This window comes from Molossus molossus, unplaced genomic scaffold, assembly GCF_014108415.1.
Source record: "Molossus molossus isolate mMolMol1 unplaced genomic scaffold, mMolMol1.p scaffold_m16_p_7, whole genome shotgun sequence".
NCBI lineage: Eukaryota > Metazoa > Chordata > Mammalia > Chiroptera > Molossidae > Molossus > Molossus molossus.
In genome coordinates this window covers 290,810-308,316 of record NW_023425401.1, presented here as the reverse complement: position 1 = coordinate 308,316, position 17,507 = coordinate 290,810, and the positions used below count along the sequence as shown (strand labels likewise).

Genomic DNA, 17,507 nt, shown 5'->3' with positions numbered 1-17,507 from the left:
CGGGCACGCGCACACCTGTCTCCGCTCACCCTGCGGCGCGGGGCACAGACCACGTGACGGGCCCGTCGCGCGCCGCCGCCCACACGCTTCCGCCCGTTTCCAACATGGCCGCTAGACGTCCTCAGTCGCGCAGCCCCGCGCCCTCTGGAGTCTAGGAGCCGCTTCGGGGCCGAGTCCACGCGTCGGCCCGGCTGCCCGGGAGCCGACGGTGCAGGGTGGGGCCGCGGCCAGGCCGCCCAGCGCTGACGGCCGCGGAACCGCACGAGCGCGGACCGAAGTTGCGCGGACCCGCCGGCGGCGGAGCCGTTAGCGCGGCGCACCGGAAGTGGCGCTCGGCCGGCGTCCGGGCCGCGCCTGCAGAGAGCGAGCTCCCCTCCGGTCGGCGACGCCATGGAGCCCGGGGCGGCCGAGCTGTACGACCAGGCCCTGCTGGGCATCCTGCAGCACGTGGGCAACGTCCAGGACTTCCTGCGCGTGCTCTTCGGCTTCCTCTACCGCAAGACCGACTTCTACCGCCTGCTGCGCCGCCCGTCCGACCGGATGGGCTTCCCGCCCGGGGCCGCGCAGGCGCTGGTGCTGCAGGTGACGCGCCGGGCGGCCGGGGAGGGCGGGCGGCGGGAGCCTCGTCCCCGGCCCCTCCCCCTTCCCCGGCCCGCCGCCCGCCCTCCCCGCGCTCCCGGCCTCAGTTTCTCCCTCTGGCGCTTGCGGGGACTCGCCTCCCGGGCCGCGCCTGCGAGTAAGCGGAGACGCTGGTCGCAGATCAAATTGCCTCTGGGAGCAGGCCTGGCCCTCGGCAGCCCGGGTGACACCGGGCGCACTTGGGTGTCAGAAGTCGCCCGTGCCCGGTGGCCAGTGGGGTGGAAGCGCGGACCTGCCGCCCCCGAGCCAGCCTGGAGGTGGCGGGGAGCCTGGCGGCCGATGGGTGTGGTTCCCTTGTTTGAGATGTGACTTCGTAGGTCAGAGACAGCCCGTCTGAGCATCTGCCTGTATGTCCCAGGTTACGTTTATTGTTTGCGGTCCCATCAATGTTCAGTCGCGAAGTTGCCTGGGCACCTGGCAGCGCAGCCGGGATCCGCACTCCCGGCTGGCACAGGCATTGGACACCCACCGCGATGTGGATACTAATGTCGTGGCCACCTTGTGACGCTTGTTAGAGTTGAGAAGATAAAACATATCAAGACAGAGAGCTGTGCAAGGCGAGCTATGTGACAGCTGTTGGAAGGAAGGGAATAGGGTTGGAAATCAGAGGTTTTATAGGGAGGTGGGACTTGCTGGGGTTGAAAGCAGGTACTCAGCCAATCACAGCCCGTTTGTAGGAATCTGAGAAGCCAGAAATGCTGGTGGGATCTGCAGTGTTTGAGGAGGACCGGAGAAGGGTCTGATGGGGGCTGGAGCTGGGTCTCAGTTTCAGCACTTTCGGCCCTTCCCGCCCTTCCCCACCCCCTCAGTGGCTGAGTGCCTTCTGACCGAGGGTTTCTAGTGGGCCCGATGGCAGTGTGGTACTTGCATGGACGTCCCTGTGAAATAGATACAGTTGAACTTGATGTGGCTGGCGAGGGGGCCAGTTCAGCAAGGTTGGGTGATTCCACCAAACTCATCATTTTTGTGATTCCCGCTCTTTCAGTTCCATTATTTATCCATTCCATAGTAGGGTGGGAACACTGTTAGCTGGGGTGAAGGTAGCTTGCAGCAAAGAGAAGGGAGCAGCTACTGAGCACCTGGGATGTACCAGTCATTACGGGAGGGGTTTACATTGCAGGGTATCATCTTACTTAATTCTGACACAACCTGAAAGATTGGTCTTTGCCCTTGTTTTACAGATGAGCTGACAGGTAATTAATTTGTCTGGTATCAGTATATAAAACACCTACTGTGTTCCATGCACCCTTCCAGGTTAAGAGTTGGTGACCCATTTAACGAAGTAGAAAGGGAGCAGGGCAGAGGGAGGGGATGGATGAATCACATGACCCAAGGTTCCAAACTTGAGCGATTGGAATAACGACAGCGCATTAACTGTCCTGTCATTTGAGTTTAGGGGAACAGACCTAGTTGTAGATACGTTGGATTTGAGATTGCAGACAGAAACACCTGCTCGCAGACTGTTGAAATTGTAGGACCAGGTCTTGCAGGAGACGGAGGAACTAGGGTGGTTTGAGGGTGAGAAGAGCTGATGGTGGAGGCAGCCTTTGGGGGACAGTCAGGGAGGGGGTGGGAAAAGCAGAGGTGGTAGAGCAGGGGAAATGGAAGTGGTCAGGGCCGAGAGTCTCACTGCAGCCAAGGGCAGTTTCCAGCAGATGGTTGAGAGGGGCGGTGTTTTCTGGAGATTCCTCCTGTCAGCCTTGCCCAGGAGCCTTCACTGAGCAGACGCTCCCTGGGAATATTGTTTGGGGAGATTGTGTTGAATCCTTGGGAGCTGTCCTTGAACCACGAGACATTTGGCGAGTTCAGCATCGGGCAGGAGTTTTGTCGTGGGATGTAGAGGTGCTGAACACAGATTTCCAGTTAGAGCAGATGAGTCCTGGGATGGGATGTCCAGAGGGAATAGCCACTGGTGTCGCGGTGACTTTGTACGGTGACGGGGATGCCACCCCACAGTCGCGGTGAACACTTTATGAGGCAGACAAGGTCGGGTCACTGTGCTGTGCACCTGCAGTTAATACGTGTTGACTGTCAGCTACGCTCTGTAACAAAAGGTGCCCAGTGGCGTTAGGTGGCCTCCTGACCCACCCTGCTTGTCTGCCGCTGCCTCTATGGCAGAAGACCCCTTCCTGTGGGTACTGCAGCTGAGGTGGGGTGCTTGGGGTCTCTTCAGAACACAGGCAAAGAGGGTTGGGATGGGAGGGCTGGAACTCGAAAGCTTCCCTCATGATTCGGGGATGTTGTAAAACTTCTCAGAGCTTCCTCCTAATTCTAAGGCCCTGCACAGCCTGGCGCACAGCTTGAAGGACCCTCCTGGGGAAGTCCACTCTAGGGAAGTTTAGTATACATATGTATTTTAAGAAAAACTAGTTTAGCATGACACTCCGTTCATTTCAGCTGATCCTCTGTGTTTGCTCTGGAGTCTGAATAGCCTGCATAGAAGCCCCGGAGTCAGGAGAGCCTGCTCAACTGTCCCTCACTGAGCTGCCAGGAGGTCTTGGCAAGTCACCTCTCTGTCAGTGAGAAGGTTGGCTGGAGGTCACAGGTGGCCCTTCCAGCCCCACAGCCCTGTGTTCTAGAATGATTGAGAGGCCGTGTGCGGCGAGAGGTCCCGGGTGTTGCTGTTTTTGAGGTGTTGACATGAAGATCTGGGGCATCAGGAGGATGAGTGGCTCCTGGGCCAAGGGTCCAGGTGTCCGGTGTGGGTGTCAGAGAGCACGAGTTGGGGCAGGCTCTCTGAAGCAGGAATGGGTCTGGTGTCTCCAGGTGTCAGGGCGTGGCTTTTCTTTGCCTGCATCTTCCATGTGCTGCCGGCCGGGACGCGGTCCCTATCTTCTGTCACCGGCAGGACCTGGGACAGGCCCCTCGCGCCTGAGCCGACCCTTTCTCAGCGTCTGCGGGGTTTTGAGAGAATGTTTGTGCGACATTGACGTAGTTCAGTATGTTAGTACCTTCTTTAGTTCTGTCTGCATTTCTAGCCCTTTGGAAACTGACTCTTATCCACTTACTAAAATTTCTTACTTTTCATTTTATTAAGACAGTTTTTAGAGTATGTTTAGGTTCATAGCCTAACTGAGTGGAAGGTACAGAGATTTCCCGTATAACCCCTGTGCCCACATGCCCAGCCTCCCCCAATATCATCACCCCCACCAGAGCCACAGCACTTGCTGCAGTCAGTGAACCTGCATCGACACATCTTCCTCACCCAGAGCCCACAGTCTGCACTGGGGTCCATCTGGGTGTCACACGATCTGGGAGTTTGGACGGATGTAGAGTGACATGTAGCCCCCACTGCAGTTACCACACAGAGCCGTGTCACTGCCCTGAAAACCCCTGTGCACCACCGGCTCACCCCTCCCCCGAACCTTTGGCAGCCACTGTCCTTTCACTGTCTGTGGTTCTGTCTTTTCCAGAATGTGATAGAGCTGGAACCAGATGCCGTGTGGCCTTTCAGAATGTCTTCTGTCACGGACTGTGCATTTAAGATTCCTTCTGTCTTCTTAGCTCATTCCTTCTTAGTGTGGAAGAGTAACGCTCCATTGTCTGGAGGGACCACCTTTTTTATCCTTCATCAACCTAAGGACGTCTGGTTGGTCCAAGTTTTGACAAATAGGAGTAAAGCTGCCATAAGCATCTATATGCAGGTTTCTGTGTGGACATCAGTTTTCAGCTCCTCTGGGTAAATCCCAGGGAGTGTGACTGCTGCCCGTGTCCCAGGGTGGGTGTTCCAGCCTTCTGCCTCCAGCAGCTGCAGGAGCTGTTGTTGGTGACCCCACCCTGTGGAGATGCGGTTCCTGAGCAGATGTGCCTTTTGTTGAAGGTCTGATTCAGGTCCCCTCCTTCCAGGGAACGTCTTCAGATTTCTCCCACCAGAAATGCCCGTTTCCCCCTCTCTCCGATGGCATGGCGGGTGTGACCACAGCCTGTCCTATCCGCTGTCAGTGTGGGTCTGTCCTGGCCGCACTTGCATGGGCGTGACTGCTCAGGAAAGAGGCCGGTTCCCCCCACAGCGCTGGCTTCTCAGAGGGGCCGTCAGTGGACCTGGTGTCCTTGCCCGTTGCAAGTGGGGCTGGGGGGGGGGTGAGGTGAATTCCTGGGCTGTCCCGAGCCCACACAGTGACCAGCTGCTGTTCTGGGGACTGAGGGTCAGCTCGATCCCACCTTCCCTCTGCAGTGGGAGTTTTCAGGGCCTCAACCTCGCTCAGCCCGTGGACAGGGCATGTCTGCACTGCTGGCCGAGTGGGTGTGAGTGAGGGTAGCTGGCCAGTCGGCTGCACCTCCTGAGACAGAGCTGGGCTCCTGTGAGCTGCGGCATGTCAGGCTGCACTTCTGTGGGTTCTGGCACCCCCACTGAGGGGCTTTCATAGCGAGGTGGAGGCCAGGCACGTTCCCGTCCCCCAGTGGGAATGTGCTGTGGGTGCTCCTTTGCCCTCACACTGGGTGTTGCTGCATTTCCACAGCTCATTGCTGGACCACATTTGGTTTCAGGTGTTCCAGACCTTTGACCGAATGGCTCGTCAGGATGATGAGAAGAGGAGGAAGGAGCTGGAGGAGAAGATGAGGAAGAAGGAGGAGGCAGAGGCCACAATGGCAGAGCAGGAGCCCGTCCCTGCCCCAGTTCTGGAGGTGGAGGTAAACTCCACCACGGACGCGGCCTCAGGTGGGCCGGTGGAGCCTCAAGGCCAGCAGGGTGCTGTGCCGGAGGTGGTCCTGGGCTCCCAGGAGGACGCAGAGCCACCGGGCTCCGACATGGGTGCTGCCCAGGCCCGGAGGGAACCCCCGACTCTTCCCAAGTAAGATCTTCGTCTTTCTCACTGGACACTAGTGGGTGGGTTCGTGTGGAAGTGGTTCTCACTTGGTGACAGCGATCTGTATCAGCATTTATTTCGCTCCTTGTGTTTGCAGACTGTGTGAAGTGCTTTCTCACACAGATGGGGCTATGGCTCCATCTTCCTCCCTGGTCCCTGATGAGGTCCGGCAGGTGTCACACAGCCCATTGGACCTGGGGTCTGGGGCTCCGTGCTGTCCTGAGGGCGCTCCTCCCTGACAGACTGTGGTACACGCACCACGGTCCTCGCCCTGACAGACTGTGTGGTACGCGCGCCACAGTCCTCGCCCTGACAGACTGTGTGATACACGCACCACGGTCCTCGCCCTGACAATGTGGTTCGTGTGCCATGGTCCTCGCCCTGGTGGCACCTGAAGGGCCATCAGAATGGGCTGTGGACCCAGAGTCCCCTTGGAGACGGTCACCGAGGGACGGGTCTGCCTTGGGCAAGCAGTGTCCCCCTGTCTCCTTGGTGGAGTGCAGGTGACAGCAGCCCCTCCCTCAGGGCTGTGCGTGGGCAGCGCTCAAGCCCTGTGCTGTCCCAGCTGCTCTTTGTGGTTGAGTCCTGGTCTGTGAGCTGTCGGGTACCCTCCTGCCCCTGGCAGGTGAGAGGCACTGACCCCCGCTGTGTCTGAGCCAGGCAGCCTCTGAAACGTGGCACGGTGCTCCTGGTACTCTATGTTCGGGAAATCCACTCCTCCCTCTCTGCTAGGTCTGTCCCTGCCCTGTCCTGATGAGGAGAGCCCCTCGTCTGTTTCAGCTTCCACATCCCTCTGTTCCTCCTGCTGCGTGCACTCCCTTGGCCTGTCCTGGGGTGTCTCTTAGTGTAGTTCCTTGTTAGGACGCACGGTGAACAGCTCCGGTGACACGAAGTACAGAGTGGGGGCAACCTATCTGAAGCCAGACAGGGTGGCCTCGCAGGCGTGAAGGCTCAAACAGCAGTTGGGCTGGCGAGTCCGGGTGACGCAGGAGGGGTCTGGTCGTGCCTGTGGGTGCCTGTAGAGAAAGGGGCAAAATAGAGCTCAGGGTTTGGAGGGGGCCCAGGCTCAGAGCAGGGACCCGATGGGTCCCTCCACCTTCAGATGCTCGTCTGGCAGCTCCAGGTGCAGGATATGGGGGAGGACCTCCCAGCTTGCGTTTGTCCCCAAAACCGCTTTATTGGATCCTCATTGCTGAAGGTGTTTTCGCCATCTATTGAATTGAGCCATTTTTAAAGAATGTCATTCCAGCCCTGGCCAGTGTGGCTTAGCTGGGCATCATCCTGTGCACCGAAGGGTCACCAATTTGATTCCCCATCAGGCCACTTACCCAGGTCGTGAATTTGACAGTGTGTGTGTGGGAGGCAGCTGATCGATGTTTCTCTCTCTTTTTCCCTCTCCCTTTCTCGCTCTCTAAAACATACTTGAAATAAAAACATATTTGAAGAAAAACAATGCTGTTCCATTGTCCTGATGCTCAGTGGGGGTCTGAGGGCCAGTGAGTGATGCTCCATGCCTTGGCTCCACCCGCTCCTTGCGCTTGGCGGGCCCCTTGCTGCGGGGGGGACTTTTGAGCCTCAGCAACTGAGGCTTCTTTCCTTGTCTCCTCCCTGTGGGCTCCTCCCTGCGGTGTCTGATCTTCAGTTCACTCATCAGCACACAGCGTACTGCAGGGGGCGTATTTTCTGCAAATTCCCTTCGATTCTTCTTTAGGGCTTGAATGTCTAACATTGTGCTTTTCCTCTAAATTGTTTAATGTGTTTATAAACAGCTATTCAAAGTCTCATCATCACCGTCCTCCGTGGTAGTTTCTGTTGGCTGAATCGTCCCCTGATTCCAGGTCACATTTTCCTGCCTCTTCACACATCTGGTGACTATGTTGGATGCTGGACGTTGGGAATGTCCTGTTGTTGCGTCCGGATTTTGGTTTTTCCTTTGAGGACTGTTGAGTCTTGTTCTTGCAGGTAGTTATGTTATTTGAGCATTCAGAAGCTGGTTGTTGAGCCTTGCTGGGCGTGTCTGGAGCTCTTCAGTTCTGGGCTGGTTTTCTCTGTTCCGAGACACGGCCTCGGTGGGCTCTCCCAAACCTTCAGGTGTGCAGCGCGGTCCTCGCGTCTGGCTGGTTGAAACGTGGACGTGTCCTGCCCTGGCCCCAGGGACGTGCAGGCCCCTGCGGCTCCCCTTGCCCAGAGCCTCTCCCTGGAGGGTCAGACACAAGAGGAAGGTGGAAGGTGCAGCTGCTTCCGTTTCACTTCCCCAGCATGCCTTGGGTCGTCCACACTCGGGAAGAATGTGGACTTTCATTGGGGGCAGCTAAATACATTGGTGGACGTTTTGAAAGGGCGCTGACGTGGGTGTTGGGATGGCCAGTTCCACGTGTCAGCATGGCGGGGCGCACCTCAAGTCGTGCAGCCCAGCACTTGGTGCTGTGGCGTAAGTGAGGGAGATCGTCCCAGGCAGTCATCGCTTGAAAGGTGCCACACTCAGAGCTGGGGCTTCCCTGAAGTGGAAAGCTGCCGTGCCGCAGCTCTGCCTGTGTCTGGAGACTTGCAACGGCCCCCTACCTGGGGTTTCCATGTGTGGGGTCTGTTCCTTCCTCTGCCACAGGCCCTGCAGTTCACCTCTCAACCGGCAGGTGTCACTGTAGCTGCTACTGGGATGCAACAGAAATCTAGGGACCACTTCTGGCGTTTGCCTTTATCACTCAGAAACGGAATTCTTTTTGTGTGTGTAGAGGGTAATCCTCACCCGAGGATATTTTTCCATTGATTTTCAGATAGAGTGTGGGGGGGGAGAAACAAACAAAAAAACAGATGTGAGAGAGACTCATCGATTGGTTGTCTCCCACGTGACCCTGACCAAGGCTGGGATCAAACCTGCAGCCCAGGTATGTGCCCTTGACTGGGAATTGAACCCGAGACCCTTCGGTCCATGGGCCGACGCTCTAACTGGTGAGCCAAACTGGCCAGGCCAGAATTCTTTTAAAAAGAAGATGAGACTGGGACCCGCCCTCGCTGGGCCGGGAGCCCAGGCCCCGCGGTGGCGCGTGATAGGCAGCGGAGCAGGGGAGCTCCTCTGGATCAAGCTGTAGTGAAAAATGTTTCGGAAAGGCAAAAAACAACACAGTAGTAGCAGTTCCCAAAGTAGTGAAATCAGTACTAAGAACAAGTCTGTAGACTCCAGCCTGGGGGGCCTTTCTCGATCCAGCACGGTGGCCAGCCTTGACACAGATTCTCAGGGCAAAGAGCTCAGGGCAAAGCAACAATAATTCAGATACCTGTGCAGAATTTCGAATAAAATATGTTGGTGCCATTGAAAAACTGAAACTCTCTGAAGGCAAAAGCCTTGAAGGGCCACTAGACCTGATACATTATATAGATGTCGCCCAGCAAGATGGAAAGTTGCCTTTTGTTCCTCTGGAGGAAGAATTTATTATGGGAGTTTCCAAGTATGGTATAAAAGTGTCGACGTCAGATCAATACGATGTGTTACATAGGCATGCTCTGTACTTAATCATCCGGATGGTGTGTTATGATGATGGTCTGGGGGCAGGGAAAAGCTTATTGGCCCTGAAGACTACGGATGCCCGCAGTGAAGAATACAGCCTGTGGGTTTATCAGTGCAGCAGCCTGGAACAAGCACAAGCAATCTGCAGGGTTTTATCCGCCGCCTTCGACTCTGCGCCGACGTCTGAGAAGGCGTGACTGCCGGCGAGTGGAGTTCCGTCCTGGGAAGGAAAGTCCGGCTGTTTTCTAAACGGTTGTTTCAATCTGCAGCGCTGAACTGTTATGAAAATATGAAGTGATCCCTTGCTCTAGATTTGCTAGAGAAAAAATGCAGTGTATAAAACATCAGTCATTTGTTTTTCTATTAAAATGTGTTTTATTAAAAAAAAAAAAAAAAAAGAAGAAGATGAAAGAGAAAAGCACCCAGAGTAAATTATTGCCTGGGAGTTGGGCCTGCAGAGCGATAGCGTGCCCCCCCCCCCCGCTGTGTCGGTGAAAGGCTGTGCATCCAGGCTGTTTCTCCCCCTGCCGGGAGGCGGGCCACAGAGCACATGCAGGGTTGTGGGCCTGTCTGCTGAGGCCTGGCCCAACCAGGCTGGTGAGGAGGCTGCTCAGTGCTGTCTCTTGTTTTGGGTGGCATGGCCTTTGTGTCCGGTGTGGCCTTTGTCTGGTGTGGCCTTTGTGTCCGGTGTGGCAGGGCCAGGTGCCTCTTGGGGCTGCACGGTGTGGGTGAGGAGCACCAGGTTTCCTCAGCACCCTCTGCATGCGCCTGTCTCCTCACTGTCTTCCTCACGCTTTCCTCCTGATGCAGTGCCCCAGGCACAGGCGCTGCTCACGGTCCTGAGCGCTCACCGCCCTGGCAGGTGGCTGTGGCCCTGGGGGTGTCTCCTCGCCCACTGTTTCCTGCTGGTGGATCCACGTTTCAGCCTCTCTTGGCTCCCATTGCTGCGCAAGGCGAGTGCCCCACATGGGTTGAGTTCATTTCTTAGCACCTCACCTTTGGTTCTGCTCACCCCCCTGTTGTGATGCCAGTGCCCTCGGGGGGCTGTCAGCAGAGAGCAAGGGGCTGCTCTGTGCCGGGTGCCCTCTCCGTACGTACCTCCTGAGATGGGCTTCTGGGCTTGTTTACATGGCTCCTTCCTTTGTTGCTCTGGCTTTTTCAGCTGCCCACTGCAGGGCCCCTTAATAGAGTCACGTGGACATACCCGAATGCCATCAAATGCCACCCAAATGCCTGCCTAGTCGGCTTCTAGTGAGGACCGACTGCGGTTGGAGCGTGAGACCTGCCAAGCACAGTTCCTGACAACACTCAGGCAGGCTCAAGCTGCTACTGACGCTGCTGCTCAGCTGGGACAAGGACAGGCTGTTTCTCTTTAATTATGCCCACTGGAGAACGTTTGGGAAATAGAGATGGGATATAAAGAAGAAAAACAGCCCACCACTCCCTATTCATTTTTGGGGTATATTTTTTACAGTTTTTTTCTGTGCATATCAATGTGTGTGCATTTGTGTGAATCTGTGTATACACACACACACACACACACACACACACAACCACCATACGTAGTAGCCCCTCATCTGCCATTTCAGGTGTCCACTGGGGTCTTGGAACGTGTGCCCATGGATAAGGGATACAACTGTGAGCTTATACAGTCGTGTTGCGGTGCGGCTTCTGTTCTCCTGAGCATTGTATCCTGGGCATTTCCTGCACCCCTTGCTAATTTTGAATTCATGTTGTTAATCCCAATAAATTTAGTAAAAAAGAAAACACTGCAATTTTTTTTTTTTTATCCTCACCCGAGGACATTTTTTGTTCAGATAGAGTGGGAGGAAGAGAGAGGAAGAGAGAGAGAGAGAAACATTGACGTGAAAGGGATACATCAAGTGGCTGCCATCTGCATGACCAACCAGGGCCGGGGACAGACTGCAACCGAGGTACGCGCCCTTAGTGGCCAGGGCTGCAATTTTGTTTTTATTTTGCAATTTATTGTTAGCTTATAGCTTTTAGCTTAATTCCTAGGAGAGATCGGCCTGTGTATCTGATGACACTGATTTACATGGAGTTTCTTGGCTACTGAAGCTGTGTTGGAAAAGGGGCCTGGTGTTCGGGCCTGTGGGCATCAGGGAGCCCGTGTGAGGGAGCATGGGTGTGAGGTCGGCGGGAGCTCTTCCCCCTGGGAAGTGTGTGTTTCCAGATGTGAGAACCTGATCTGCCTGCTGCTTGCAGATGGAGAAGCGGATGTGTGCGGGGGCGGTGCCGTGTGAAATCACAGGGTGGAGGCAGGGCCAGAACTGCTAGGAGGGGACAAGGCCCCTGGGCTCGGGGCTGGGTGTCATCTGCTCCTGTGTTGGGAAACGCACTCTCGCCAGAGCCGTCAGAGGGGCGCTGGGCACTGCGCAGCCAACTGGCATCTGAGTGCTTTTCTGTGACGCTCGGGAAGTGCAGCTTGATGCCGGCTTGTGTTTCACTGGAAAACTGTGCGCCTCACAGGGGTGTTCTCCATACAGCTTAACTCAGACAGGAGCAGGCAGGAACCCGCCCTGTGCAATTGCTGGTGCCTGCCACGCCCCCGGACACTCCTCCGCTCAGCACTCGTGTTGACTCTTCTGTTCTCTCAAACTTTTTCTGTTAAAAAGATCAAGTGGTGTTCTGTCGAGTCTCTGTGATCTGCATCGTGCTGACCTGTGGTGTGGTAACTGCTGGGGATTTAGGTAAACATTTCTGAAAGTTACAAGACTGTGATAGAAGCGAGTTCTCCCTGAAGGCAGCCATGGCCCGTACTTTCTCAGATGACGCTTCTGTGTGTGATAGATGCTTCCATGTCAGAGCAGGTTCCTCCGGTCATGGGGTGTGCTGTGGGTGGACTCGCATCAGGCTGGGAGCAGCTGCAGGGACCTGTCTTCTGTTGCCAGCGTGTGGTCAGGCATGGTTGTCACCGTCCTCGAAGCACTGTGCCCCCTGCCCCGTGTCACACTTGGAACCAGCCCGGCAGTCTCTGGGGCTGGGACATGACTCCAGGGCCTCCCCCACGAGGTCTGACGTCACTGGCCTGGTGCGGCCTGTGGCGGGGTTTTCGGAAGCTCTCCTTTCCAGGTGACTCTAACAGTCAGGACCTCTAGACGACCTTTGAGCACGTGCCCTGTGGCTGCCGTGAGTCCCCCGGGGAGTGTAATCAGGCTGTTCCCAGTCTCGTGCCGTCGCGTGATGCTGCCACGCGTGTGCTGTGTGTGCTTCTCGGAGCACACGTCTGAGTATCTGCTGGACAAGCTCTCAGATGGGTTCCTGGGTCACAAGGCCTGGCGGTGTCACCAGGTGGGTGACAGCCAGGCCGTGACGGGGGTGCCTGATCCACCCAGGTACCCATGGCTCTGACCCCTTTCTCGGTCGCTGTCAGCCTTCACCTCCTTGGTTTTATCTGAAACGTCACTCACTGTGTGTGTTGGGTGCAGATTGGTTCTGCGGATGCTGCTGTGTCTCTTCTTTCTCTTTGGTCTGCTCAGAGTTGTCTCTGTCGGCCATTCTTTAATGCAGTGCATTTAACACCGAGGACTAGCCGCATCGCCCCCCACTCAGGCTTTTTTTTTTTTAATTAATTTTTCTATGTGAAAATTCTATTAAAATTTTCTTTGGGAATACATTAAGTTCATGTTTTGAATTGGAGAGAATTGACGTCTTTTTTTTTTTTTTTTTTTTTTTTTTTTATCCTCACCCGAGGATATTTTTCCATATTTTGTACAGACAGAGTGGGAGGGAGAGAGAGGAAGGGAGAGAGAGAGAGAGAAACATCGATGTGAAGAGACACATCGAGTGGCTGCTACCCGCACGACCAACCAGGGCCGGGGACAAACTGCAACCGAAGTACGTGCCCTTAGCGGGAACCGAACCCGGGTCTCTCCGGACCACAGGCCAACGCTCTAACCGCTGGGCCAAACCGGCCAGGGCAACGTCTTTACATTTAACTTTTTTATCTAAAAGCAAGGTGTGTCTTTTTTTTTTAAGTATGATTTTATTGATTTTTTTAGAGAGAGAGGAAAGGAGAGAAAAATGGAAACATTGATATGAGAGAGACACATCCATTGGCTGCCTCCTACATGCCCCCCACTGGGGATCAAGCCTGTAATCCCTGACCGGGAATCAAACCAGGACCTCAGTCCATGGGACCACGCTCCATCCACTGAGCCACACTGGCTGGGCTTGGTGTATCTTATTTATTCAAGTCTTATATGTTGGTCTGTAGAATTTTTTTTTTCTTTTTAATCCTCACCTGAGGACATTTTCCCATTTTTTTTGTTCAGATAGAGTGGGAGGGAAAGAGAGGAAGAGAGAGTGAAACATCGACGTGAAAGGGACACATCTAGTGGCTGCCACCCACACGACCCAACCAGGGCTGGGGACAAACTGCAACCGAGGTACGTGCCCTTAGTGGGAACCGAACCCACGTCTCTTGGGACCGCAGGCCGACGCTCTAAGTGCTGAGCCAAACCGGCCAGGGCAGAATTTGGATGTTTTACCCTGGAGGTCCCATACACTAGTACTGATTTCTCTTACAGGTTTCATTCCTCAGTTGATTTTCTAAGAATATAGGCTAGTTAGCATTTATTGTAGTATTTTAGTAACAACAGTATTTAGGAATAAACCATGCACATTTTTAACATTCAGAATTTTAACTATAACTCCATGTGTTTCTCGGTCCTGTGGGCTGTAGGTTGGCGTTAGCTGCAGGGGTCTGAGAAGCTGCAAGCTGTGTGGTGGAGCCCAGAAGGCAGTTGGTACCCAGAGTTCTCAAGCTGTTTCTTTTGTGGTCATTGAAAAAACTCCATTTTTAGATAATCCAGGGCTGCAAAAAAGTGTTCCCATACAGAATTCCCATACAGCCCATTTCCAGGTGCTAGGTCTTCTATGACCAGAGGCTGCTGCAAGCCCATCTGAGGACCTCATCTCAATAGTGTCCTTTCTCCTGGGCCTGGGGTGGCCAGCGTCATCACTGCCTCAGGGCCACGTCTCCTTAGTTCGGTCTCTCGTGATCTTGACACTCTTAGAGAACTGTTTCTTGGCAGACTGTCCATCATATGGTTTTTTTTTCTCCTCACCCGAGGACATTTTTCCATTTTTCTTCAGATAGAGAGGGAGGGAGGGAGGGAGGGAGAGAGAGAGAGAGAGAGAGAGAGAGAGAGAGGGAAAGAAACATTGACGTGAAAGGGACACATGGAGTGGCTGCCACCCTCACGACCAACCAGGGCTGGGGACAGACTGCAACTGAGGTACGCGCCCTTAGCAGGAACCGAACCCGGGTCTCTCTGGACCGCAGGCCGACGCTCTAACCATTGAGAAAACCAGCCAGGGCCATCATATAGTTTTATGTGATGTTTTCTGTGGCTGAACAGTTACTGTTTCTCCTCTGTAACCACTGAGTGTCTAGTGGGGAGATACTTTGTAAACACTTTGTTTCTTTTCACGCTTTTTCTCCCTGATCTTAGCCACTGGCTCTTGTGGGAACAGCTATAGCTGAGGATGTTTCCAACCTGTCTCTCCATTGGGATTGCAGTGCAAGGAAGGGCTTGCACACTCATTCTCTACATGACATGTGTGTCCATGTGTCCTTGCGGACGTTGGCTCCAGGTAGGGTCCCGCTGTCCTTGTTCGGTCGCTAAGGTGTCCTTCAAGGGTCCCTATCCTGTGACATGTTTACCTGTTTGCAAGCCCTGCTCTGAGGTGCAGCTCAGGTCACCCTCTGCAATGTCCTCTCCAGGCAGCCTGGCTCTGGTGGGACCTGGGCGCTGGCTGGTTCTGCTGGCATCTTGGCTCCTGGGCCTGCTTGAGGCCCATCTCCAAAACTATCCCACTCATCTCTCCACTTCCGATTGTGCCTTCTTTCTTCTGTGGAAGTGCACGGTGTGGGTGAGGGTCGGGTCAGGGAGTCGGGAACCCTGTGCTCAGATACAGCTCTGATGTTGCTCAGCTGTGTGAAGTGGGTGAAGATTCTTAGCTTAGAGGGTGGTTGTGAGTTCAGTGGGAGTTGGGGTGTATTCAGTACAGGGTGCACGCTCGGCAGATTTGTTCGGGAGGCCATCCTGGTGACTTCCAGCTCCTCTCCCCGAGCGGCTCTTCAGGTGGGGTCCGCGAGTGAGCAGTGCTGGTCTGTGGTGCTTCGTCCTGCCCTGGAGCTGAAGGAACGTCTCCCCTCCTTTCTGCCTTTATTGGCCGGCTGTTCCGGGAGGGGGTTTATGGCAGCCGTAGCCTGGGCCCAGCGAGGAGGTGTCCGGAGGGGAGCCAGCAGTGCCTCAGGCTTGCACAGTGGTGGTGGCCTCAAGCCTTGGACATTTGGACAGAATCTCTTCCCAGGACCTAGAGGGACAAGTCTGGGCCAGTCCCCCACAAGGCCCTGTGTCTGGGGCCAGGGTCCCTGTGTAGGTGGCAGTGGGTGGGCTCCTCAGAGCCTGTTCTGCTGCTGTTTGGGGAGCAGGTGGGTGGGACTAGCTGTGAGCTACAAACTCTGGAGCATGTTTGAGGGTCTGGGGCCCAGAGCAAAGTGGGAGGGTCATTCCAGTGCCCACGTCCCCGGGAGAAGAACCTCCCCGCCACACTCTCGTTCCTGAGGGTGTGCCGCTGACCCCACGACTGGTGTCTGTACAGAGTGGTGTGACCACTGGCCTTCGTGTAACCTCCTGCCCACCCCTTCCCACTCGCCTGTCGGGTCCTAAGTCTGAGAACAGAAATCTGTTCCCAAGGCCCCTAAACAGCAGCAGCAGAGCCCACACGAGCACCTCCTGCAGCTCAGTCTCAGAAGGGGAAGGTGCCGTAGAGCCCAGGCCTGGGGTGCAGACCTCGCCCCAGCAGGCTGGCAGTGCCCCTTCACAACATGGCGCAGCTGTCAGGTTTAAGCCGAACTCTGTCCCACGAGAAGAAGGGGCCCTGGGGATGGGACTCAGAGCTGGCCTGGCGGGCTCTCTGAGGTGCCTGCTGTGCTGGCCTTTCCTCCCTACCTGAGTCTTTGTGGCCCAAAGTGAACTGTCACCGGTGTCCGTGCTGTGGGGTCCTCGTCCAGAGCAAGGGGTGGGGTTGCCCTCTTTCCAGAGGCTGTTGGTTCACAGAAAGAACTAGTGCGAAGGCTGACGCGCACCTTGGGGATCCGCAGTCGGGTGCGAGCTGTGGCCGTGTTTGCTCCTCCACGTTGGCCTGCTGTCCCCTCGGGGGACTGGTGTTTGAAGGACTTCAGAGGTGGTGGAGGTGCCCTGGCGGTTTGGCTTAGCAGTTAGAGTGTCAGCCGAGGACCAATGACTCACAGGTTCGGTTCCTGTCAAGGGCACTTACCTCAGTTGCAGTTTGTCCCTGGCCCTGGTCGGGTCATGCACGAGGCAGCCAAATGGATGTGTGTCTCTCTCACATCGATGTTTCTCAGTCTTTCCCTCCCACTCTATCTGAAGATAAATGGGAAAATATCCTTGGGTGAGAATTAAGAGAAAAAAAGAAAGGTTATGGAGGTGCTAAGCTCTCATGTTATCCAGAAAATGTTTTTCTTTGGGAAAAAAAGTTTTTTGTTAATCCTCACCTGAGGCTATTTTTTCCATTGATTTTTAGATAGAATGAAAGGGGGGGAGGGGGAGACATTGAACATATTGATTGGCTGCCTCCCACACGTGCCTTGACTGGGGCTAGGGATGGAACCTACAACCCTGGTACCTGCCCTTGACTGAGAATCGAGCCTGAGACCCTTCAGTGCTGGGTCTGACTCTCTAACCACTGAACCGCACTGACCAGGGCAACCAGTTGGTTTTGTGGCCAGGTCAGGGGTGGCCCAGGCTCGTCCGTCAGCCCAGACACTTAACACCACCTTCTCTGCATGGGCCCAGGAAGGCCCTCCAGCCCTTCCACAGCCCTCCCAAGCTTCCTTCTGTCCTGCTTTTCACTTCTGTTTTTATTAATGATCTCTCTCCTTGGCTGCAGAACTTTGTATTCATCAAAGCCTGATCACCAGAAGGACTTGAACTTCTCTTATCAAGGATATTTTGGTATCTGATGCCAGCGTCAGAAATACAGACAGGGTAGTTAAGAGCCATCCTACTGTGTCCCGTGTCTGCCCTTGTCTTCACCCCCACCCGTGCCCTGTGCACTCCACATCCCCAGAAGCCACTGTGGGACCTGCTGATAAGACAGCAGAGTGTTGCTTACCTCTCGAGGGACAGCGTCACCCCAAAGCTGACCGCCTCCCAGAGGGCTAAGACCAGAATTTGTGAGTTGGAAGTTTGCTACGGTGGGTGTTTCAGAGTGACAGTATGGTGAGGGTCCTGACAGGACTGGGTGGGGCCGTGGGAACTGGTGGGAACTCCGACTGCGGCTTTGAGATTTGCTCGGAGACCAGCTATGAACTGGGGGAGTCACCTCTGTGTGCGGATCCTTGGGGCAGTTGCTGGCTACTGAGGGCTAGGGACAATGGCCTGGCTGTGGCTGTGGCGTCTGGTCTGCACCTGATGAAGGGCAGGCTCGGCCTGGGCACGGGGCGACGGGTGTCTCTTTCATCTCGACTGGACCTGCCCGTGCTGTCTCTGGGGCTCTGC

General features: G+C 55.2%; 1 protein-coding gene and 1 pseudogene across 3 annotated transcripts in view; both read left to right on the top strand.

Annotated features, from left to right (window-relative positions):
* The first annotated feature begins 342 nt into the window (after positions 1-342).
* Positions 343-17,507, top strand: part of NUDCD3 (NudC domain containing 3) — a 33,260-nt gene continuing 16,095 nt past the window's right edge. For 2 of the 3 annotated variants that reach the window (XM_036246768.1, XM_036246766.1), the window contains exons 1-2: positions 345-582; positions 5,128-5,432. In XM_036246768.1, coding sequence (XP_036102661.1) covers positions 391-582; positions 5,128-5,432 — 497 coding nt within the window. In that variant the 5' untranslated portion in view covers positions 345-390. Of the gene's footprint in view, positions 583-5,127; positions 5,433-17,507 lie in introns of all 3 variants that reach the window. The other variant, XM_036246767.1, reaches the window with a different exon arrangement.
* Positions 8,543-9,293, top strand: LOC118619919 (annotated as a pseudogene).